The sequence below is a fragment of the Centruroides sculpturatus genome, unplaced genomic scaffold (genome assembly GCF_000671375.1).
Source record: "Centruroides sculpturatus isolate CEXI.00-Female unplaced genomic scaffold, Cexi_2.0 scaffold198, whole genome shotgun sequence".
Classification (NCBI taxonomy): domain Eukaryota; kingdom Metazoa; phylum Arthropoda; class Arachnida; order Scorpiones; family Buthidae; genus Centruroides; species Centruroides sculpturatus.
In genome coordinates, this window is record NW_019384454.1 from 792323 (window position 1) to 818278 (window position 25956).

General features: G+C 29.7%; 1 protein-coding gene across 1 annotated transcript in view; it reads right to left on the minus strand.

Moving 5' to 3' along the window:
• Positions 1-23483, minus strand: part of LOC111620638 (mitochondrial import receptor subunit TOM70-like) — a 56895-nt gene extending 33412 nt beyond the window's left edge. The window contains exon 1 of the mRNA XM_023362612.1: positions 23237-23483. Coding sequence (XP_023218380.1) covers positions 23237-23446 — 210 coding nt within the window. The 5' untranslated portion in view covers positions 23447-23483. The remainder of the gene's footprint in view (positions 1-23236) is intronic.
• Positions 23484-25956: the final 2473 nt, after the last annotated feature.

A 25956-nucleotide genomic window follows, 5' to 3' on the forward strand; every position in this document is an offset into this window, starting at 1 on the left:
CCAAATCATGTGTGCATAAAAAAAAAAGACAGACTTGTAGGTATTCAGGGGACCAAGAACAGAGTCAAAATATAATTAGCAAATTAATACTCATGATTTTATAAATGAGACAAAAGTAAACACAACTACAGATACACACAAATATTGGGTCTACCGAAAAGTTCTGTCAGTTTCAGTTACAAGTTTCAACAACCATGAGCATATTCATTTGATGCATATTTGGCTTTCTCTTTTTATCACTGAATGTATACATACTGACCTAGCAAATGAACTAAAATGAAGATGATTCATGTTAGTATTAAGTGAGATGCGATTGTATACACTTGGCTACTGATAAAGTTCATTTATGCCACTGTATTTTGTACGAATTCCAACCAGAAAGAAATGCTCCAGAAGCATGTAGAAATTTATTGAAACTGTTTGGTGAAGGTACAGTTTCTGATAGAACATGCAGAAGATAATTCAAAAAATTTCAAATAGATGATTTTGACCTTTCTGATAAGTCACACTCTGAGCGACCATCTTTGATTGACGACAATATTGTCAAGATCATGTTAGAGCAAAATTCTTTTTTGACAACATCAGAGATTGCGGAAAAGCTTGACTCAGCTCAACAAACCATTTCAAATCATATTCGGAAACTAGGATTGGTGTGGAAATATTCGAGATGGGTGCCAGATGAGTTAAGTGAGAAGAATCTGAATGATCAAGTCATAATATGCACATCTCTGCTTGCATGGAACAAAATCAAACCCTTCTTGGACCAGATGATAACTGGGGATGAAAAGTGATTACCTATGAAAACATCACAAGGAAAAGGGCATATTGTGAATCTGGAAAACGTGCTTCTCCACCTTCAAACCAAAGTTGAGCCTGAATAAGAGAATGTCGTGTATATGGTGGGAAATTCGAGAATCAATACATTTGAAACAGTACTGTTAAAACTGAACGAAAAGCTAAATTCATAGAGGTACTGTTAGTAATTGGATAATTTAAAAACAGCACTCCAAGAAAAGAGGCCGACGATGTTCAATAGGAAGGACATCATACTGCTTTATGATAATGCTAGGCCACATACTGCTTTGGGGACTCGTCAAAAACTCGCAGAGCTAGGCTGGGAAATTCTGTCACATTCACCATACTCCCCGGACCAAGCACCCTCTAATTATCACTTGTTTCTGTCCTTACAAAATTTTTTTCAGAGCAAAAAATTCAAAAACAAAGAAGATATCAGACAAGCACTGGTTCAATTTATCGCCTCTAGGGATAAGGCATTTTTTAAAAATGGGATATACAAATTGCCATCACACTAGCGAGAAGTCATAAATAATGATGGAAATTATATTATTCAATAAAGTTTATTCAACGTATGAAAAATTTATTATTTCGTTTTATTCTAAAAATGGACAGAACTTTCCAGTAGACCTAATACTTTCAATTGCAAGTAGAAGTACAGGTATTCCTTGTTTAATGCGGTTAATTAATCACTCAATGTAACAATGTATATCAAAATCGAATTAATCAAATACAGTATCTATATTAAATAAAGAAGCTGGTAAAGCCACGTTAATTAAAACTTCTGCCACGTATATAAAGGGATTGCCACAATTAATTTCATGTATTAATCAAATCCTGCATTAAGCAAGAGATACCTGTAATTCAAACTTTTAAAACAATAAATTTGTATAAAATGAATTTAAAATAAATGTATTTTTAAAAAATTATTATTATAAAACTCTTAAATAAATATGTATTGATTTTCATTGCACTTTTTTATGTTTTACTTATTCAAATTCCTATTTAATTACTGTATTTTAATTTCAATAAAATATACTCATGAACATTAATTTTCACATCTGTTTCCACCAACTTTCATTGATTGAAATGTAGCCCTTATCAAAAATTTGGAATGTTTATTACATTAATTTGCCATCATCAATTCTTGCAAGTAATTAACAATTAGCAAATATCTGTTATTTTTTACTCTTTTGCATTATTTAAAAATTTTAATGTAATAAAATATTTTAAATTATAAACAAATTAATTAATGAAATTTAAATCAAAACTACTACTATTGTTTCATTCACAATAACAGAAAAAATATATATAATATAAATTATATAATCTAGTAGTAAGGGATAAATTATATAATCAAGTAGTAAGGGAAAATAATAGTCTACAAAAATAAATTAACTAACTATCCTATATTTTAATATGTATAAAATAATTCTTTTTTTCCAAATAAATCATCAATTGAAAATTAAAAAAAAACTAAAGAATTACCTCAGATTGTGTGAATACTAACTCCATTTTATCAATTATAAAACACAAAATTATTTATTTCTAAAAGTTAAAGAATTTATGCATCAAATCTCTAATTTCTTTTTTTAAATTTAATAAAATAAATAAATGAACTCCTTACATTAAGAAGTCTTCTGCAACAATAACATTCTTGAAATTTATTCTCATCTTCAAATATCTTGAAAATCTTAAATTCCACTGAGCATCATTCAAAACCAATTCCATTCAAACAGAACAGATTTGAAAGATGTTTGATTAGTGATTGACAAAACTGAAAGTTTAAATGATTGGAAAATGAGAATAACAATCTCAAAAATGTTAGTGTTGCAAAAAAATTAAAGAAAATGTAAAAAGTCTTTTACAATACATTTTGCAGTTATTTATTTACATAGCAAATATAAACAATTTACTAATGTATTAAAATATTTGATTATTGATTGATATTGTTAGAAAAAAAACAGTAAAAAAAAACTAGAAAAAAACCTCAAAGATATATATTACAAAGAATTTAGAAATAGCATAAAACAAAGCTCAATTACTCAACTACAGGAAATCCTCATTAGTTCAAAATTCGGGGATGAATATTCGTGACTTCAACTTATCGAATTTCAAATCATCCGAGATTTACATATTTCTGATGTAATTTATTAAGCAAACAGAATATGGCTACTTATACAGAATGCTATTTTCATTAATTAATAATAATTATAATATAAATAAACTGCAGGTAAACAGCATGCATCCAGCAAGAACCTCACAGGTTGCCAGATAGGTTATAAAGTAAATCAGAATTCCTCAAAATGTAGCCCAAATTATTTTTAAAGTGGCCCAAAAAGTAGTAAGTTGCCCAAAAGTAGTAGACTAGAGTCCAAAGTTTGTAATCACTTTTGTTAGAAACTTTATTGCAGGTACTTACACAAAAAGTGTTCTGATATCAAGAGTTGCAAAATGTCGCCAAAGTTTTTATTTCATTGATTTTCCTAAAAAATTATATTACTGTCAGATGCAAAAATCAAATTGGACCACTTCTGGCATTTTTACTTACACTTAATTTTTTCTACATAGTAAATTTATCTACAAACTTGATATTTCCATATAAATAATTATATTTTATCTTATTTATAGCACAGTGCTGAAATGGACCGGATGAACTGACCTCGTGGGCCTGACCTGGCCTGTGGGGCATAGTTTAGTGACTCCCGATCTAAACAAATGAGTTAACAAACACACATCACAGTTTGGACAGAATTTTAAATTCAAATTATGAAATAGCCATATTTTGAACTAGCTGAACTCCTTAACATATAAATCTATCTCTGGCTGGGACAAAAGTACAGTTAGAAACTGACGGGATTTCAAACTATCCAAGTTCGAATTAACAAGGATTTCCTGTATATGAGAATACATGAATCAAACAAATCACTTGAAAAATATCCTTTAAGAATTATTGACAAGACTACGTCTTGTTTATAAAATCGTACTGCCTGTTGGGTAACCAGCTTAGAGGTATGAAGGAGTACATGTCAGGAGTTGCAATTTGGCACAGAGTATTAGGTGCCAAATCATGTGTGCATAAAAAAAAAAGACAGACTTGTAGGTATTCAGGGGACCAAGAACAGAGTCAAAATATAATTAGCAAATTAATACTCATGATTTTATAAATGAGACAAAAGTAAACACAACTACAGATACACACAAATATTGGGTCTACCGAAAAGTTCTGTCAGTTTCAGTTACAAGTTTCAACAACCATGAGCATATTCATTTGATGCATATTTGGCTTTCTCTTTTTATCACTGAATGTATACATACTGACCTAGCAAATGAACTAAAATGAAGATGATTCATGTTAGTATTAAGTGAGATGCGATTGTATACACTTGGCTACTGATAAAGTTCATTTATGCCACTGTATTTTGTACGAATTCCAACCAGAAAGAAATGCTCCAGAAGCATGTAGAAATTTATTGAAACTGTTTGGTGAAGGTACAGTTTCTGATAGAACATGCAGAAGATAATTCAAAAAATTTCAAATAGATGATTTTGACCTTTCTGATAAGTCACACTCTGAGCGACCATCTTTGATTGACGACAATATTGTCAAGATCATGTTAGAGCAAAATTCTTTTTTGACAACATCAGAGATTGCGGAAAAGCTTGACTCAGCTCAACAAACCATTTCAAATCATATTCGGAAACTAGGATTGGTGTGGAAATATTCGAGATGGGTGCCAGATGAGTTAAGTGAGAAGAATCTGAATGATCAAGTCATAATATGCACATCTCTGCTTGCATGGAACAAAATCAAACCCTTCTTGGACCAGATGATAACTGGGGATGAAAAGTGATTACCTATGAAAACATCACAAGGAAAAGGGCATATTGTGAATCTGGAAAACGTGCTTCTCCACCTTCAAACCAAAGTTGAGCCTGAATAAGAGAATGTCGTGTATATGGTGGGAAATTCGAGAATCAATACATTTGAAACAGTACTGTTAAAACTGAACGAAAAGCTAAATTCATAGAGGTACTGTTAGTAATTGGATAATTTAAAAACAGCACTCCAAGAAAAGAGGCCGACGATGTTCAATAGGAAGGACATCATACTGCTTTATGATAATGCTAGGCCACATACTGCTTTGGGGACTCGTCAAAAACTCGCAGAGCTAGGCTGGGAAATTCTGTCACATTCACCATACTCCCCGGACCAAGCACCCTCTAATTATCACTTGTTTCTGTCCTTACAAAATTTTTTTCAGAGCAAAAAATTCAAAAACAAAGAAGATATCAGACAAGCACTGGTTCAATTTATCGCCTCTAGGGATAAGGCATTTTTTAAAAATGGGATATACAAATTGCCATCACACTAGCGAGAAGTCATAAATAATGATGGAAATTATATTATTCAATAAAGTTTATTCAACGTATGAAAAATTTATTATTTCGTTTTATTCTAAAAATGGACAGAACTTTCCAGTAGACCTAATACTTTCAATTGCAAGTAGAAGTACAGGTATTCCTTGTTTAATGCGGTTAATTAATCACTCAATGTAACAATGTATATCAAAATCGAATTAATCAAATACAGTATCTATATTAAATAAAGAAGCTGGTAAAGCCACGTTAATTAAAACTTCTGCCACGTATATAAAGGGATTGCCACAATTAATTTCATGTATTAATCAAATCCTGCATTAAGCAAGAGATACCTGTAATTCAAACTTTTAAAACAATAAATTTGTATAAAATGAATTTAAAATAAATGTATTTTTAAAAAATTATTATTATAAAACTCTTAAATAAATATGTATTGATTTTCATTGCACTTTTTTATGTTTTACTTATTCAAATTCCTATTTAATTACTGTATTTTAATTTCAATAAAATATACTCATGAACATTAATTTTCACATCTGTTTCCACCAACTTTCATTGATTGAAATGTAGCCCTTATCAAAAATTTGGAATGTTTATTACATTAATTTGCCATCATCAATTCTTGCAAGTAATTAACAATTAGCAAATATCTGTTATTTTTTACTCTTTTGCATTATTTAAAAATTTTAATGTAATAAAATATTTTAAATTATAAACAAATTAATTAATGAAATTTAAATCAAAACTACTACTATTGTTTCATTCACAATAACAGAAAAAATATATATAATATAAATTATATAATCTAGTAGTAAGGGATAAATTATATAATCAAGTAGTAAGGGAAAATAATAGTCTACAAAAATAAATTAACTAACTATCCTATATTTTAATATGTATAAAATAATTCTTTTTTTCCAAATAAATCATCAATTGAAAATTAAAAAAAAACTAAAGAATTACCTCAGATTGTGTGAATACTAACTCCATTTTATCAATTATAAAACACAAAATTATTTATTTCTAAAAGTTAAAGAATTTATGCATCAAATCTCTAATTTCTTTTTTTAAATTTAATAAAATAAATAAATGAACTCCTTACATTAAGAAGTCTTCTGCAACAATAACATTCTTGAAATTTATTCTCATCTTCAAATATCTTGAAAATCTTAAATTCCACTGAGCATCATTCAAAACCAATTCCATTCAAACAGAACAGATTTGAAAGATGTTTGATTAGTGATTGACAAAACTGAAAGTTTAAATGATTGGAAAATGAGAATAACAATCTCAAAAATGTTAGTGTTGCAAAAAAATTAAAGAAAATGTAAAAAGTCTTTTACAATACATTTTGCAGTTATTTATTTACATAGCAAATATAAACAATTTACTAATGTATTAAAATATTTGATTATTGATTGATATTGTTAGAAAAAAAACAGTAAAAAAAAACTAGAAAAAAACCTCAAAGATATATATTACAAAGAATTTAGAAATAGCATAAAACAAAGCTCAATTACTCAACTACAGGAAATCCTCATTAGTTCAAAATTCGGGGATGAATATTCGTGACTTCAACTTATCGAATTTCAAATCATCCGAGATTTACATATTTCTGATGTAATTTATTAAGCAAACAGAATATGGCTACTTATACAGAATGCTATTTTCATTAATTAATAATAATTATAATATAAATAAACTGCAGGTAAACAGCATGCATCCAGCAAGAACCTCACAGGTTGCCAGATAGGTTATAAAGTAAATCAGAATTCCTCAAAATGTAGCCCAAATTATTTTTAAAGTGGCCCAAAAAGTAGTAAGTTGCCCAAAAGTAGTAGACTAGAGTCCAAAGTTTGTAATCACTTTTGTTAGAAACTTTATTGCAGGTACTTACACAAAAAGTGTTCTGATATCAAGAGTTGCAAAATGTCGCCAAAGTTTTTATTTCATTGATTTTCCTAAAAAATTATATTACTGTCAGATGCAAAAATCAAATTGGACCACTTCTGGCATTTTTACTTACACTTAATTTTTTCTACATAGTAAATTTATCTACAAACTTGATATTTCCATATAAATAATTATATTTTATCTTATTTATAGCACAGTGCTGAAATGGACCGGATGAACTGACCTCGTGGGCCTGACCTGGCCTGTGGGGCATAGTTTAGTGACTCCCGATCTAAACAAATGAGTTAACAAACACACATCACAGTTTGGACAGAATTTTAAATTCAAATTATGAAATAGCCATATTTTGAACTAGCTGAACTCCTTAACATATAAATCTATCTCTGGCTGGGACAAAAGTACAGTTAGAAACTGACGGGATTTCAAACTATCCAAGTTCGAATTAACAAGGATTTCCTGTATATGAGAATACATGAATCAAACAAATCACTTGAAAAATATCCTTTAAGAATTATTGACAAGACTACGTCTTGTTTATAAAATCGTACTGCCTGTTGGGTAACCAGCTTAGAGGTATGAAGGAGTACATGTCAGGAGTTGCAATTTGGCACAGAGTATTAGGTGCCAAATCATGTGTGCATAAAAAAAAAAGACAGACTTGTAGGTATTCAGGGGACCAAGAACAGAGTCAAAATAAAATTCAAAATGGTGACACTCTTTAAAAACAGGCAGTAGTGCAAGATTTGCGCATGTGTTGATCATTGGAAATGCAAACGTTGCAAAATCAAATTTTGTCAAACGAATCTTTGAAAAAACCCATTTATCTGTCCTGTGTTATTCCTAACATATCTCTGGTCGCCACATGCTGATCTTGACTGGTTGACCAGAGAGATCTCGTTTCAGCATTAAAACCTTTTTCCAAAGTAGATGGCACTAATTGTTATAATTTTATATTAAAAATAACTTCTATTTAAAATACAGTAATGCCCCGAACTTACACGATAGGTGGGACAGAGCAATAACCATGGAAGTCGAATTCGCGTAAGTCGGGGTATAATTTCGCAATTTGTCTAAAATCCAAGTCGGATGTATGTAAGCTAATAAATGTTCTCGTTAATCTTATCTTGTCTTTTGATTCGTTCACGGTTACAAGAAATCACCACATAGTGTCTCTCAAGGCTCCATNCAGGATTATTTTTTCAAAAAAGGGGAAATTTTCCTTAAGCATCGACAAAAATTCAACCCAGGGTGACACGCGACGTTAAGAAATTTTGAAATTGGATAGGTTAATTTCACTGAAAATACATCATGGACAACCTCGTGGTCGTGGCCAGTAAAGTTGAAAGGTCGTGCTCAAAATCAGTGATACCAAAGAAGATTGGATAATGAGAGAGACCCACGTTGAGTGTCAAAGTGTTTCTGCTTATTAGTGAGTTTCCGAGACATGGTCTTGTCCCAAATACAGCCTTGCCGTTTTACTTGTTTTTTTTATTAGAATTTAATTAAATTCAATATGCAATTTAGTATTCATTTCTAAACTAAGTTCAAATCTCTAAATCAAACTGTATATTAAATTAAATTTTAGACTAAAATTATTTTGAACAAATCCATTATTTGATTACTGATATGTATTATAAGTTTTAAATGCATTTATTATATATATAGTGGTACCTTGGTATACATCTGCTTTAGAATATGTCCTGTTTGAACAAAACAAATTTTGCTCGGTATATGACTTAATTCAATTATACACGCCATATATGAACAAGTAGCACTATTGGTGTACTAGACCAGACTAGACATTCGCAGTGCCACAGTTTATAACTTTGTTAAATTTTTTCTGATTTTAATTTGTAAGTAAAATTTTATTATTTTTATTAATCATGAATTGCAAAAAGGCAAATGAGAAGCAACAGAAAACTAAAAAAATGACTAGAATCACAATGGAACTGAAAAAAGAGATTGTTGAGAAATATAAAGGTGGCACGCAGGTTCAAGATTTTAACTGTTGCATATCGCATTCTGAGAACGGCGATATCGACAATTGTGAAAAATAAAAACATTATTAAATCTGTAACATTGCGAAAGGGGTTAAATCAATTTCTAAACAGAGATTGAAGACATTAGATCATGTTGAGAAAATGCTTTTGCTTTGGATAACTGAAAAAGCGTGATGGAGACAGCGTATCAGAGGCAATTATTTGTGAGAAAGCTAAAAAGATACATGCTGATCTCATGAAAAATCAAGCAGGAACTAGCCAGGAAAGCGAGGTGCTTAATAAAGCCAGCCATTTTTTTTTTTTACATGAGAACATATTAATCATTTTTACATTACTTCTTATGGGAAAAGTTGGTTTGGTATACGTCCTATTCAGTATAAGTCCAAACATCAGGAACGGATTAAGGTCGTATATCGAGGTTCCACTGTATTTATAATAGGATAGGTGCATACATTTTTAAATCATCATAAAAATAAATGATCAATGAGAAAAATATAGGAGCCATTAGAGAATAACATTATCAAAATCATTCACAATCTAAACTTAAATAAATCAAAATTTCATGAAAACTAATGTATATTTGAATATACATAAAAATTTTAATTAAGAATATTTGCTCAAATGTATTAAAGGATGTAAGAAAGAATAATATATCATAAAAACAGTAGAAATGAGAATACTTGATCATAACTTATAAATATTTACAGACTGACCACTAAATTTTCATCACCAGACAGTCTGGTACCTGCCAGATGATGGAAATTTAGTGTTTAGTGAAAAACTTTTAATCTGGAAATTACATGGAGGCATTCATTTTAAATTTCTGCAACAGCCAGTTTATTCAATGAATGATCCAGGCTATATTGTGCTCAATACCTATTCACTTAGACCATCTATATTGTAGCTGTTGTCAAAGCTTCTATCTATTTTGTTTGACTTTTGGCTCAATTTACTTAGAAGCTGGAATTAAATAAAAGAAAACTCCAAATGTCAGTGATATCAAGTACAAACATCAGTCTGCATTTAATGTATTCTTAATTCATGTTTCTATCAGCCTACAGTGTTTTGGAAACATAGAGAATACATAATCAGTAATCCAGGATATATAACTGAACAATCATTGTTACAGTGGTACCTCAGGATACGAAATTAATCCGTCCTGAAACTGAGATCATATCATGAAAATGTCATAAGGTGAATCATTTTTCTTCATGCAATTACATGTAAAACCAAATAATTCATTCCAACACGAAAAACACACTCAAATTAAAGCTAAGTAGTACAGTAATACCTCGACTTACACGAACCCGAAGTTACGCAATTTTCAAATCTCGTCGATTCGTCTTTTTTTGAGCACCACGCAACTCTTGATTACTCACTCCCCCCACACTATTGTTTAGCTCAACGGTGGGCAACCCCCAGCCCGCGGGCCAGCTACGGCCCGCGAAAAGTTTCTATCCGGCCCGCGAGATGTTTAGAAGAAATTATAAATAAATATTTTTCGATGTAATTCGTCTAGTTTAAATTGAATATTATTTTCTAAAGTGTTGTGGCAGCAATGACAAAAAAATAAGGGAGTCATTTCCTTATTCAAACAAAAAATGGGAGAACAGAATTTTTCTAAATTATTTATATCTCATCGCGTCATCCATCAAAAAAATCTATGTGCAAAAGCTATGCAATTAGAAAATGTAATGTCTGTCGTATCCAACTACATAGTGCTGTCTTTATTGTGTTTAAAGTCACTTAGATTTTACAAATAGGTGAGCCGTTCACAGCCCGGCACACGCATTTGTAAAATCTAAGTGACTCATACAACATGGAATTCATATAAAACGGAATAATCAACAGTGTTATAGGGGGGTCGACTGTAGTAATTAATTTATTTTTATTTATTTATTTATTTCATATTTGCAGACTAAAAATTTACAGGTCACAAGGTGTCAATTAACTACTATGGCCCGCGGAAAAAACGTAAAATTTATTCTGGCCCATGTTATAAAAAAGGTTGCCCACCCTTGGTTTAGCTTACATGTTCGGACGTGTTGTGCAGAATCGACACAGCTACAATTTATTTTGTGTTATTTATTTCTGTGTTTGTTATATCTACGGAAACTTGAGAGACTCTATCTGGTGATTTCTTGTAACTGTGAACGAATCAAATGACGAGATAAGATTAACAAGAACATTTATTAGCTTACATACATCCGACTTAAATTTTACACAAATTGCGAAATTATACCCCGACTTACACGAATTCGACTTACGCGGTTATCGCTCGGTCCCACCTATCGTGTAAGTTCAGGGTATTACTGTACATAAAAAAAATAACTATAGTAAGGAAATCACTGAAAAATGTGTTTTGTAGTTGTAAATGTATAAATAACCATAATAGAATAATAATTGATTAAAAAAAATGTAGTTTTATTTGCCTGTACCTTTGAAGATAGACAATGGTGGAGGTGTAAACTGGTGGCGGAGGAGAGGGAGAAGGGAAATGATACTAAAACTTAACTTACATAACATAATGTAACAATAACTTAAACAGAAAAATTAAAAATTGTGTTTATATATATTTTTTTATTTTTTATTCACTGCTTTTTGCTTTGTTTCCTTCACTTCCACCAGCACTTTCACTGCATAGAGGTTGCTTGGTAAAATATCTATCCAAAGAGGTTTGGCTTTGCCTACTTTTTAAAATGTTTCTAAAACGACTTAGGCAAATGCCATTACTCTGAGCAGCAATACAGTCAGTGTGAACCTTTTTGGGATGTTTCTTTTCAATAAAATAAGTCACTTTCTGATAAATACCTCAAGATTTCCTTTATCGAGCGAGATCCTTCCACGACGAAGCAAACATGCGGACTGAGACCAACAAACAAAAGTGAATAAAAAATGGCGCTGCAAACTAATGTAACGTCATATGGTGAGTTTTTGTTCGTATCGTGGAGCAAAAATATGTTCGAATTTCATGTCGTATCCTGAAAATTTTGTATGCTGGGGCATTCGTATCCTGAAGTACCCCTGTATATGGTTGTGGCTGGTCCAGCGAAACTATTAACCCAGAAAAACTTGGGAAACTAAGCAAGCTGGAAAAAAAATCTGGTCAACCTGTATTTAGATAACTTGAAAATATACTGTATATGCTGAAAACATCAAAAGGTTATTTTGTATTAAATATTCAACTTTATTATGATGATAATTCAGCTTGTTACATAACAAAATCTCTGAAAAACTGATTAAAAAAACATCAAATGACAAACAGCCTCTAAAGAATTCAGATCTTATTAAGAGCTGTAATAAAATCAAACTTAAAATTATTATAGAAATATTAAAATAAAAAATGATAGCATATATATTATTCTAATAGCAAAAATATGATTAAAAAAATTATATTCCACAACTGTTTTTTCATATCAATATTCCACATAGTTAACCACATTTATTTCAATTATAACAATTTGCATCCATTTTTTTATTAGTTTTTTTTACAAAATATTAATGAATGCTTTTGAAATAACAATTTAACTTAACTGAGGTACAATATTATATTGAAGACTAAAGACAAAACAATTTTTGAAGTCTTCTGAACATCCATTAACAATAACTGGAACACAACCCCTAGTGGAGTCAACCTTCCTTTATAGGGTCTTCACCATCTATATTTATGCAAATTAGTTAAACTTTCCTGTAACATTGGATATTTGTAAAAGTTTCTTTGTAAAATCAAGATTAAAAAATCCAGGAAAAGTATCTTTAAAAAAGTGCAATATTAAAGACTAAATACAAAAATTTTTTTTTGTATTTAGTCTTTATTATTGTACATTTTCTTGTATTTAGAACATCTAAATGTTACAAATTCTTACTAAACATTAGAATTGATTTCATCATATCACTTTGTTTCTCTCTTCATTATGAAATAGTATTAATAAAATACATAATAATAATAATAGTTAAAATAAACTAAAAAAAATTAAACAGAAAATAATTTTAATTAATGTCAATAACATCTAATAACTGATTCAAGAGTCAATTGTTTAGTTACCCTTTCTTGGGTATAATTCTAAACTTGGTTCAAACAGATATTTGCTATCAAAAGTGAAAGCAGAATGCAAAAAGCAAGTTATTTTCATGTGACAAATTTGATTCTCATTACCATTTCATAAAATGAGGAATCTGAAAATTAGTGGCAAATACTTTTTGCCATTAGAAAAAGTTCAGCATGTTAAGATGTGATTGTTATTTGAAAAAAACAAAAATTTGCTAGAAACACTGCCTATTTAATATTTGTTCTTTTCATCAGCAATTTGCTCTCTGTATAAACTATGATTAAAATTATTTTCTATTTAATTTTTCTGAGTTTATTTGACTATTATTAAATTATATTATTTGATAAATAAAACAGAAACAATATGATAAAAATATTTTGTCCTTCAGCAGCCAATTCATACAAAAAATGTGTTTCCTTATATGATAAAGACTTGAAGGATTGTAATGATCAGATTATCCAATAGAGCTATGCAAGATTGTTTTATTCACCCAATTACTGTTCAGAAAACATCACAGGAAGCTATATTATTATTTTATAGTGAAGAAAATTTTTTTATATTAATTAACATATCTTTAGTAGTTTTGAGAAAAACTGTAATAGCAGAATATGCTTGCAGTGCATAAAGAATTTTTCACATTTTCTAAAGATGCTCTTTAAAAAGTAAAGTTGTTTGATGAGTTCATAACTAAAATTTAAAATCAGCATAAAACCCACACCACATGGATTATCTGTGTTTAAAAGGTAATATTTACTACAATATTTTGTACAGAAAACTCATGGTTTATCTATACAAAATTATGATAGTAAATATTTCCAATCTGCTTCTTGTTAGATATTGACCACTGTTCTGAACATTCATATTATTATCTGTAAAAATAATTTTTAGTTTGGAAAACAAAAACTAGTCATTAAAAACCAGATCAGGTAAAAATAACCATAATAATTTTTTTTATTCTAAAAAAATCTATTGAATCAAGGGCATCACAAAAATTAGCTATGATGTTTGAATACATTACAGCATAGCACAGTATAATTATACATTGACTAAGTGTTAACATTATAATGCTCTAAGCATGGAAAAAAAGAAAAAGAGAGAGAGAGAGAGCTTGAAAAAGCAGACTGCATCCCTTTAATACAGTGATTCCCAACCTGTGGTATGCGTACCCCTAGGGGTACGCAATAGGTTGTTTAGGGGTACAGAAAAAAGTTAGTTATTATGGCAGAAAAAATAATATATTATGTATCACAAACTAATAGTATTAAAAAATTATTAGATAAATAATGTTCCTGCAACAATCACAACTTTATTATACATTTTTTCTTTTAGTTTTTTTTCCTTTAATTTAAAGTTACAATATGTAAAATTAGCAATACGGTTACTCACTAAATTTCTTAAATGAGGGGTACAATCTAGAGATATGACATGTCACGAGGTACACTAATGAAAAAAGGTTGGGAACCACTGCTTTAATACACTAATGGTTTGAGTTATGTAAGCGAGTTATAACAGATGATAGACTTTTTTCCCCTAATTTTCAATTATCTAAATAATACTTTCAGTAATATATCATTATAAAGTTAGAGCTCAACATCTGTAAAATAATCTTTTTGAGGAGAGATTTATAGAAGAACAAATGTTTATTTCATAAGTCAACAAATACTGACATCTTCATTGATGGCTGCATCTAGAGAAATGTCAGAGTATCTCTTGATTTCTGGTTCAAAACAATAAAGAAAAGTTTCAATACCTGTTAAAATGTCATTATTGGTTTTTGAAAACTCTTAAATTAATAATAATTGGTCAATAAACAGGAGGAGAAAAAATCATATAGACTATCATATACTGAAATGTATAGATATATTACATACACAGTATAGATATCAGACAACTAATATTTACAATTTAAGCATTTCCCTAATTTGATTGTTATATCATAACTTCTATCATTACTTTTTCCACAAACTCTTTGGACCAGTTGCAACTACCATTCACTGTTACTTTAATTCATTTATTTATAAAAGAAGTATGCACAGTAATCAAATTATTATTATTCATTAACTACCATCCCAAATGCTTTCAAATATATTTTATCCCACCTTTAAAATATATTATTGTTATTAAAATTTTATAAAGGAAAGAAAAAAAAATTAAGTAATCTCCTCCACAATGTTCATATCCTCATTATATTTCTTTGTACTTTAAACATTTAGAATATAAGATATTTTGAGAATGACATTTATTTATGTATTTATGGAAAAACAATATTTTCTTTCAAGATTTCTAAAAATGCAATTATTTCATTATAAATGATAAAGATATCAAGAATGAATCTGAATCAAATTTTTAACTAGAGTACATGATTAATATATTATTAGTTATTTCATTTTACTTAGCATAAGCATTAGCTTATAAACATTTATAAACCTAGTTTTTCCTCCAAGGTCAAACACAACTGGGAAGGTCATGACCCATAATAAATGATAAAGTTTGTAAAGAAGCAAACAAACAAAAATATATTTTTAGAAAATATATATTATAAACAAATTAAATAAGCATATATTATTAAATATTATTGTAGCACTAGAATCATATAAAAATATTAAATTTTTATTATTACAAATGGTTTATTAACTGTTCCAAAATTTATTTTGGTATTATAAAACATTTTCTGTAAATATATCAAACAGAAAACATGTCGTATATAGTACTGTGATAGTTACAACAACTTAGCTATGTTTCTGTACAGTAAGNTCTTTTAAAATCTACTAATTACATTTTTTTTTATTGAAAAATAAATCTGATAGATATAATTTGGACTTGGTTTCCTGTACAATTGCATCATAAATTGTAGTCCAAGCTAAACTGAACATTTAGTGGTATCAGTTGCATGCTTGTCATTATTTTGAGTGGGCTTTTTTTATGGACTTTTTACAAGTATAAGTTTTCTAAATATTGTTAATTTTCTTTTATCATTGTATTAATCATTTGTTGTCATAAGATCCACTGTATAAAAATTATATTAAAAAATCGTATAACATTAAAATTATTAAAAACTATAAAAGGATCACCAAAATACATATTAATATCATATATTGTAGATAAACTGAAAATAAGATAGCTTACTATACTACACTACAACTACAAACTTGATGTACAGTACATATGTAATAAGACAACAACTACCAGATGTAACCGACAATGGTTATTTAATGATTAAATACATCTGGAAGAAGAGGCTCGGGTTGCATAACTGGCAACACGTCTGCATGGTAAATAGCAGTTGCAGATTCAAGTCCCACTCCAGGCCAAATTTTCTAAATTATTTAATTTAATTATAATTATTAAATCTAATAAAAGATGGTGCCTAACACCTCCTTCTAGTGACAAGTTATAATAATATAATTTAATAAATACAATAAATAATTATTAGTAATTAATTTAAAATAATTACAATATTAGCCCGATATAATCCGGTAGTTGTTGGCTTGTCAACTACTGGATATAACACAATTTTTTTAATATAATTTTTATACAGTGGATCTTATGACAACAAATGATTAATACAATGATAAAAGAAAATTAACAATATTTAGAAAACTTATACTTTAAAAAGTTCATAANATGTTCAAATATATCTAGATGAGAAGATTGAACTGGAGGCTCGTGTAGCATAACTGGCAAAGCATTCACATGGTAAATAGCAGTTGCAAGTTCAAGTCCCATTCTGGAAAGATTCTTTTCTTTCAGAATTTTCTAAATAATTTACTTATTAAATCTAATAAGAGATGGCACCTAACACCTTCCTATAGTGATAAATTATTTAGTAATTAATTTAAAATAATTGCAATGTAATAGACCAATATAATCTGGTAGTTGTTGGTGTATTACATATGTACATTAGGTTTATAAATGTTGGTTTATGTCTAACTCATAAATTATGTAATTCTAAAAATACATTTGGAAATTAAATTTTAAAATTAATGATAATAGTAATAGATGTATTATAGAAATGAATAACCAGTTATTTACTGCTTAAAAACAAATTAAACAACAAAAACAGCTGGAAAAGCTCTTGCATGACTTTTCCAGTAATCAAACAAGTGGTTAAGAAGACCAGGAAGGAAGTCCAATAATTTTAAATTATAATTTCTAAAAGTTAGAAAAAAAGAGAAAAGCCTTATTTTGGGGATAGGTAAGCTATTAAAAAAAATTATATAATAAATAAATTTTCATTAAGTCTGACCCTGCTATCTTCCCACTTGCTATTATATTTTGAAGATTGTTAGCCATCAATACTTCATATATATATATAATGATAATGATAATATATAGGATTGAAATGAAAGTTTGTTTAGGTATTTACATAGTTGCTCATTTGTGTCACCTTTGTTGTGCTTATCAAGTTTTAACTTGTTTAGGTGGACATGACATATATTTGCATATTTAATACATAAGTCTAGTTAATGTAATTTTTAAAAAATAACTATCTTTTAAAAAAAAATATTAAAATGGAAGATAAGATGGTGTATTTTTGACATCTCATGCTCTATTATTTCTAAAAATGGAAAAATATGACAAACTCTCAAAAGAAGATATGTGGAGAGAATGCAATTATTCAAATATGCCAGAAATGCTTTGCAAAATTTAGGGCAGGAGATTTTTCTTTTGAAAATGCACCTCAGTCAGGACACCCTCAACCATAGATGAGTCCACAGTGGCTTTAATCTAAAATGGTAGATAAAATCCAAATCGAGAGATAACTGACACCTTAAAATCTCTCATCAGACATTTGGCTAACCTTGGATACACTTCCTGTTATGATGTTTGGGTTCCCATAAGTTAAGTGAACAAAATCTTATAGATCATGTTTCTGTTTGTGATTCACTTTTAAAACACAATGATGATGATGCATTTTTAAAGCAATTAATAACAGGTAATGAAAAATGGATTGTTTACAATATTCAACATAAGAGATCTTGGAATAAGCCAGATAGGTGATCTGCCAGTGCTACAACCTAAAGCTGGTTTGCATCCTATAAAAGTAATGATTTCAGTTTGGTGGGATTGGAAAGGGGTTCTTTATTATGAGCTTTTTACCCAACAACCAATTAATTCCAATAAATACTGTCTCTAACTGGATGAGCTAAAGGGTGCAGTGCATCAAAAATGTCCGAACTTGCAAATCAATGAAAAGACGTATTCCATGATAATGTAAGGTTGCACATATCACTGAATGTATGCCAAAAACTTCTAGACGTTAACTGGGATGTTTTGAGTCACTCTGCATATTCTCCAGGTATTGCTCCCTCAGACTATCATATTTTTCATTTGTTGCAGAATAATTTAAATAGTATAAACTGTCAATATTTAGCAAGTATCAAAAATCACATTGACAATTTCTTTAATCAGAAACCCATCCAATTCTACACAGTTGGAATTATAAAACTACCCATCAGATGGCATAAGATTATCAAACAGAAGGGAAAATACATTGTGGAGTAAAGTTTTTTATTTATTACAAAATAGTGTACTTTATTTCTCTCTAAAAACCAAATGAACTTTCAGTACAACCCTACACTAGCCACTGTGGTAACTTAGTTGAGTTACTTGTATATAAGTTTTTTAACTCCATGATAATAAATATTCTTTTTTATATATTCTGGGACATACCACACAAGTGACAATAATTGCCAAATTGATAAAAAAAAAATATAAAAGTGTTACATTTAGAAAAAGACCCATATAAAAGGAAATTTAAAGAACACATAGAAATCAAAAAACACCCTAAAGATAACTTATTTAATATTTCAGAAGGCATGTCAATAGACCCCCAATGGTATAAACTAATAGAGAGCACCTCCATGCGTTAAATATTGTTTAAAGCACACCCCCTTGTACGGAATGTTAGGAATGGTTTAAATAACATCACTTGCCAGTATACTGTTACTTGGTGAACACCGGATAATGCCCGTTGTCAATTTGTACTCTGTTCCATTTCTTATCAAGAATAATACATTTTAACTAAAAATGTAAGTGTTTATAGATATTTTAAAATTAATAATCTATGTTATATATATTCTTCATGTAAATGATGTGTTAACCATGCCCTTTACTTTTTTCATATTATAGGAAATAGTCATACGACTATNTTTAAATTATAATTTCTAAAAGTTAGAAAAAAAGAGAAAAGCCTTATTTTGGGGATAGGTAAGCTATTAAAAAAAATTATATAATAAATAAATTTTCATTAAGTCTGACCCTGCTATCTTCCCACTTGCTATTATATTTTGAAGATTGTTAGCCATCAATACTTCATATATATATATAATGATAATGATAATATATAGGATTGAAATGAAAGTTTGTTTAGGTATTTACATAATTGCTCATTTGTGTCACCTTTGTTGTGCTTATCAAGTTTTAACTTGTTTAGGTGGACATGACATATATTTGCATATTTAATACATAAGTCTAGTTAATGTAATTTTTAAAAAATAACTATCTTTTAAAAAAAAATATTAAAATGGAAGATAAGATGGTGTATTTTTGACATCTCATGCTCTATTATTTCTAAAAATGGAAAAATATGACAAACTCTCAAAAGAAGATATGTGGGGAGAATGCAATTATTCAAATATGCCAGAAATGCTTTGCAAAATTTAGGGCAAAAGATTTTTCTTTTGAAAATGCACCTCAGTCAGGACACCCTCAACCATAGATGAGTCCACAGTGGCTTTAATCTAAAATGGTAGATAAAATCCAAATCGAGAGATAACTGACACCTTAAAATCTCTCATCAGACATTTGGCTAACCTTGGATACACTTCCTGTTATGATGTTTGGGTTCCCATAAGTTAAGTGAACAAAATCTTATAGATCATGTTTCTGTTTGTGATTCACTTTTAAAACACAATGATGATGATGCATTTTTAAAGCAATTAATAACAGGTAATGAAAAATGGATTGTTTACAATATTCAACATAAGAGATCTTGGAATAAGCCAGATAGGTGATCTGCCAGTGCTACAACCTAAAGCTGGTTTGCATCCTATAAAAGTAATGATTTCAGTTTGGTGGGATTGGAAAGGGGTTCTTTATTATGAGCTTTTTACCCAACAACCAATTAATTCCAATAAATACTGTCTCTAACTGGATGAGCTAAAGGGTGCAGTGCATCAAAAATGTCCGAACTTGCAAATCAATGAAAAGACGTATTCCATGATAATGTAAGGTTGCACATATCACTGAATGTATGCCAAAAACTTCTAGACGTTAACTGGGATGTTTTGAGTCACTCTGCATATTCTCCAGGTATTGCTCCCTCAGACTATCATATTTTTCATTTGTTGCAGAATAATTTAAATAGTATAAACTGTCAATATTTAGCAAGTATCAAAAATCACATTGACAATTTCTTTAATCAGAAACCCATCCAATTCTACACAGTTGGAATTATAAAACTACCCATCAGATGGCATAAGATTATCAAACAGAAGGGAAAATACATTGTGGAGTAAAGTTTTTTATTTATTACAAAATAGTGTACTTTATTTCTCTCTAAAAACCAAATGAACTTTCAGTACAACCCTACACTAGCCACTGTGGTAACTTAGTTGAGTTACTTGTATATAAGTTTTTTAACTCCATGATAATAAATATTCTTTTTTATATATTCTGGGACATACCACACAAGTGACAATAATTGCCAAATTGATAAAAAAAATATATAAAAGTGTTACATTTAGAAAAAGACCCATATAAAAGGAAATTTAAAGAACACATAGAAATCAAAAAACACCCTAAAGATAACTTAATTAATATTTCAGAAGGCATGTCAATAGACCCCCAATGGTATAAACTAATAGAGAGCACCTCCATGCGTTAAATATTGTTTAAAGCACACCCCCTTGTACGGAATGTTAGGAATGGTTTAAATAACATCACTTGCCAGTATACTGTTACTTGGTGAACACCGGATAATGCCCGTTGTCAATTTGTACTCTGTTCCATTTCTTATCAAGAATAATACATTTTAACTAAAAATGTAAGTGTTTATAGATATTTTAAAATTAATAATCTATGTTATATATATTCTTCATGTAAATGATGTGTTAACCATGCCCTTTACTTTTTTCATATTATAGGAAATAGTCATATGACTATGTAATAAAAATATTCCCACACACGTCTATACTGTACCATTATATAACATGTAAGGTTTTTATGTTATTGTCAACCCGCGTTTATGTTAAATCCCACTTACCAATGTCATGAAACTCACCTTGTTTATGTAATTTTAACAGCACTGAAGAGGGGTTGGAAATACAAGCCAACCCGAAATGCATCTGAATTTTTTTAAAAAGTGTTCTTTTAAATAAACCATAACGTTTTCCTAATTGCTGTTTGATCGTCTACCAAAATTAACGTTTGGATTACAAAGACGCTACACACAGAATTAGTTGAGTTACTTAATGCACCTTTAACTGTAGAATTTTTTAAAAGGAACACTAATGATTTCAACCTGGTTAATGAGCCATCTTCAGGCATGGACAATCAAAAGGCCATCTTTTGACTGTTTGTGCCTGAGAATATAGGATTAAAAAAAAGCATTAAAGTGCAGTAAGAAATTCAGCTACCCCATATATAGAAGTATTCCTGCCAAATTTCAAAATTTTCAGTCCATACAGTTCTGACATATAAAGCAAAATACAAGCTAGCACATACATACAGAATTTTGTTCCAAGAAAAGTATTGTAATTGGTCAAAATTTGACCAATTACAATATTTTTGCTCTAACTTTAACAATAGGAAAGTAAAATAAAACAAATTAAAATTAGACTGTATAAAATACAACATTTCTCTAATAAAATTAAATATTCCTGCCAAATTTCCTGCAATTAAATATTCTACTGGAAATTAATTACAAATGTATAAGTTAAATGTTTTAAAACCTCAAGATTCATTTTCTGAGATTCAGTATGTTAAGTTAACAAACTGAAACCTCTGAAATGTCTCTTAGGCTTGAAAATATTTTATTTATTTAACCTATAGTAAAAAATTTTCATTAAAGGTTACATAATATTTCTCACATAAATACCGTATTATACATTTTACTTACATTTTCATATTTAAAAGTTACAAATTAATGTATTTGTTTAATTTTATTATATAATCAATTAAAATAAATTATATTTATTGTTTTTAGTGAAAAAATAACTACTTTTAATGGTAACTTTGTTGTTGATGCTCTTTCAGCCTCATGTCATTGATGTCCTAATATTCATTCAAAATTTGTAATTTTTTTAATTTTGGAATTATGATTAGTGTATTCTGTTTAATAAATATAATGATTCTGTAAATTATATTTTGATTCTTTAAGTATTCCTAGATTCCTTATGAAATACTAGCTTGAACTCAAAACATTTAAACTTGAATTAGTGTATTTAGAGATTACAGGACATAAAATGTTAATTTACACATATATTTAAAAATCCAGACAAATTGAAATGTGGATGGAATCCATCCCCAATTAGTCCAGAATTTCAACACTTCACTGTACTACAATTAGCAAGGTTGCAGCTGAAGTTTTCATCTCTAAAATGTGAACATTGAAATCTTGTAAGCGGCACTAGACGTTCATATTTTTAGAGATGAAAACTTCGGCTGCAACCTTGCTATTATCTGTTTACTACTTTATACTGTCTGTATACCACTATAATCAAGTGGTTGCTTTTAAATATACAGCATTAATCACCACCATTTTTATAAAACAACAAGATGCTACTTCTATATTATTTCACACATTACTGAAACGTCTTATGTCATCTGAAGATCTTTAATTGATGTTTTGAATCAAATAAAAAAAATGCAATAGAATCATATATTATGGTATTCTATTACTGTATATTGCTATACACATTACATAAAATCAATAAAACCAAGTGCAAAGATGTGAATATTAATTCTAAATCAGAGAGAAACTATTTTAAAATTATTATAGAAATTATAAAACGTATGCCAAATGATTTTGAATAAATTCAAATTATAAGAAGATAATTGATTAACGTCATTAGCATAAAAGTCAAAGTGAACCTGTGAGACAGTTCCCTCTTGGTCCCCTTCTGCTCCAATAGCATTGGATTCCTTTTTCTTTTCACTATCTTTATTTTTTGGTTTTTCATTTTTAGAATATTTACAACTTCTTAAATACCAATACGCTAATCCAATAGCTAAAGGAGTACCGACAGCTAACGCTATTTGCCATTTTGGCCAAACAGAACCTTGTTTTCCCATCGAAGCCATTTCCGAAATTGCACGAGACTAGAAACGGATGTCAAGTTTAATGATGATAACTGTTGCCAGATCGAAATTTACAACAATATGGAATATTAAAAAATAAATAAATCATTTTAATTTATATACTAAAATTATACTTTAATAAAATTTATTATTTAAAATATATTATTTATAATTTTTTAATTGAATAAAAGTGTTTAAGAAATTAAAATTTTAAATAATTCTTTATTTTGTTTTCTTCCGTAATCGTCTTGTCTTCAGTTCTTGTATGCAAGCTCACGCGCTAAATCTTTTAAACGGTAAAGTTTAAAAAAAGAATTATTTTTCATAACATAGTTTATTAATTTTTACAATATAGGTACAGTATATATCAGAAGAGTAACATAATAGATCGTGTTTATGTAGCGACAGTGTAGCGAAAATGATGTTAAGAGCAGCTATCGCTACACGTTGCTGCATTATAGTTTAAAATAGTACACCTATCCCTCACTTTAAAACTGCTCATTTAATGGTGTTTTTGCTATTACTGCTTTTGAAAAGTTATACCAATTTTCGGACAACGACTTTTTTAACCAGAAATACTTTTAATGAAAAGTACATACATATTCACCAATTTATTCTAAAACTGGCAACGAGATGCTCTTCAGTCTGTTATGCGTATGAGTAATTTCTGCGTTTTAAAGCGTCGTATTTAGTTTTTGTTTTGCTATAAATTAATTTTTAAAATGAATTTTGACTTATGGCAATGAGCTCAAAATAAGTTTCAAATATAAAGAAGAAAATAATGGAAAGAGAAGAGAGAATGGAAAAGTTGCAACGATTGAACAAAAGATTGAAAACAAATAGTCACTCCACAAACAACAAATTTAGTAAAGAAAAATCTGTCTTCAATTCATCAGAGACGTTTGAGAATTTAATGAAGTGATTGATGCAAAAGCAAAGATTATCTTGAAAAAGACGCTGACTTCCAGAAACTTGATGCAGATTACGTCGATGAATTTTTGTATTTCCATGATAAAGAACTCATATTAGGTTAATTGGAATACAAACATGAAATAGACTCTCTGGTAAAGATGACGAGGAGAAGAAAAGGTAAAGAAAACTTTGAACACTACTAAGATAAAAAAAAATAAATAAACTATGGACAGTGTAGACAAGAAAGCATTGTCCATAATTTTATTGCTAATTATAGTTTCAAAAATGCTATCACATAAACTTTGGTATCTTTCAAAAAACGTACAAACGTGCCGATTGCTGAGCGATTAAGGATTGGTTTTATTCCTATACGAAAACGCGACACATGGGCGATCTGCCGAGGAGAATGCCTTCTGGGAGGTCTTTTATGGGGAAACTGGCTCCCTATTTAGGTATTACTAACGTGAAGAAAACCCGAAAAACTCCACGTGGCCAGCCCGTTGGTGAGGCCGAACCCACGACCAACTACCAGTGTTCAGTAGTTTTCGGCATCACTTGGACACTGGTGAGCGCAGCGATTAAAAAGTAAGCCTGTTGATTTGGGTGACCCGGGAACAAATCCGGTATATCGAAAAACCAGGAATTTTTTGGAGTGGTTTGTTTATGTTCCGAATCCCATCCCTCAACACCTGACCGCCTCATTATGGGCCTGACCGAATCTATGATAGACCTGATTAAAGGCTTAGTTCCTCAGTGAAAAGAATTTAAAAAAACAAATAAAAAATGCACGAACGTAAACTACCGTGTTTCCCCGAAAATAACACATCCGCAGAAAATAAGACCTAGCACAGATTTTGCTGAATTGCGAAATATAAGACCTCCCCCTGAAAGTAAGACCTAGCGAAGTTTTTTTTTAGTCGTAACGGTCATCGACAGATGGTTGAAAGTACAGCCACTGATTGGTCAGCAGACAATTACGCCACACGGCATGATTTGCATAAGACTATGGCTTGGGAATCACAGATTTGCATAATGTTATCGCTGGTGATCGATAATTGGTCGGCTGGGAATCACGCCACATCACATTTGCATAGTGCTACGGTTCAGTAAGCACTAATTGGTCATCGAGCTCGATGTGGACACTATAAAATGGTTAAGTTGAATGTGTCGCAAGGTGTTCTCTCGAACCTGTTTAGCGTATTGTGCAACAATAAATGTGAATTCGTCTTCATGGAAATATAAGACATCCCCCTGAAAATAAGAACTAGTGCATTTTTTAGAGCAAAAATTAATATAAGACACTGTCTTATTTTCGGGGAAACACGGTACGAGAAAGCAAACAAAGTTCCATTTTGAATTTATCTAACCCAGTAATATTTCAAACTCTATGGACATATCAAAGCCTTTCATATCAGGAATTTTTACTATGAAAGTATAAAGAAAAACAGAATTATTATCAAGTACATCTGATTTAGACAAGAATCAGAAGATATATCACTTGACTCTGCACAACTTTCTAGAGAATAGTTCCCTCGTTCTCATTTATCATTAATTAACTCATGATTTCAAAACTATTTACGCCAAGTCGGTTATCATTTAGC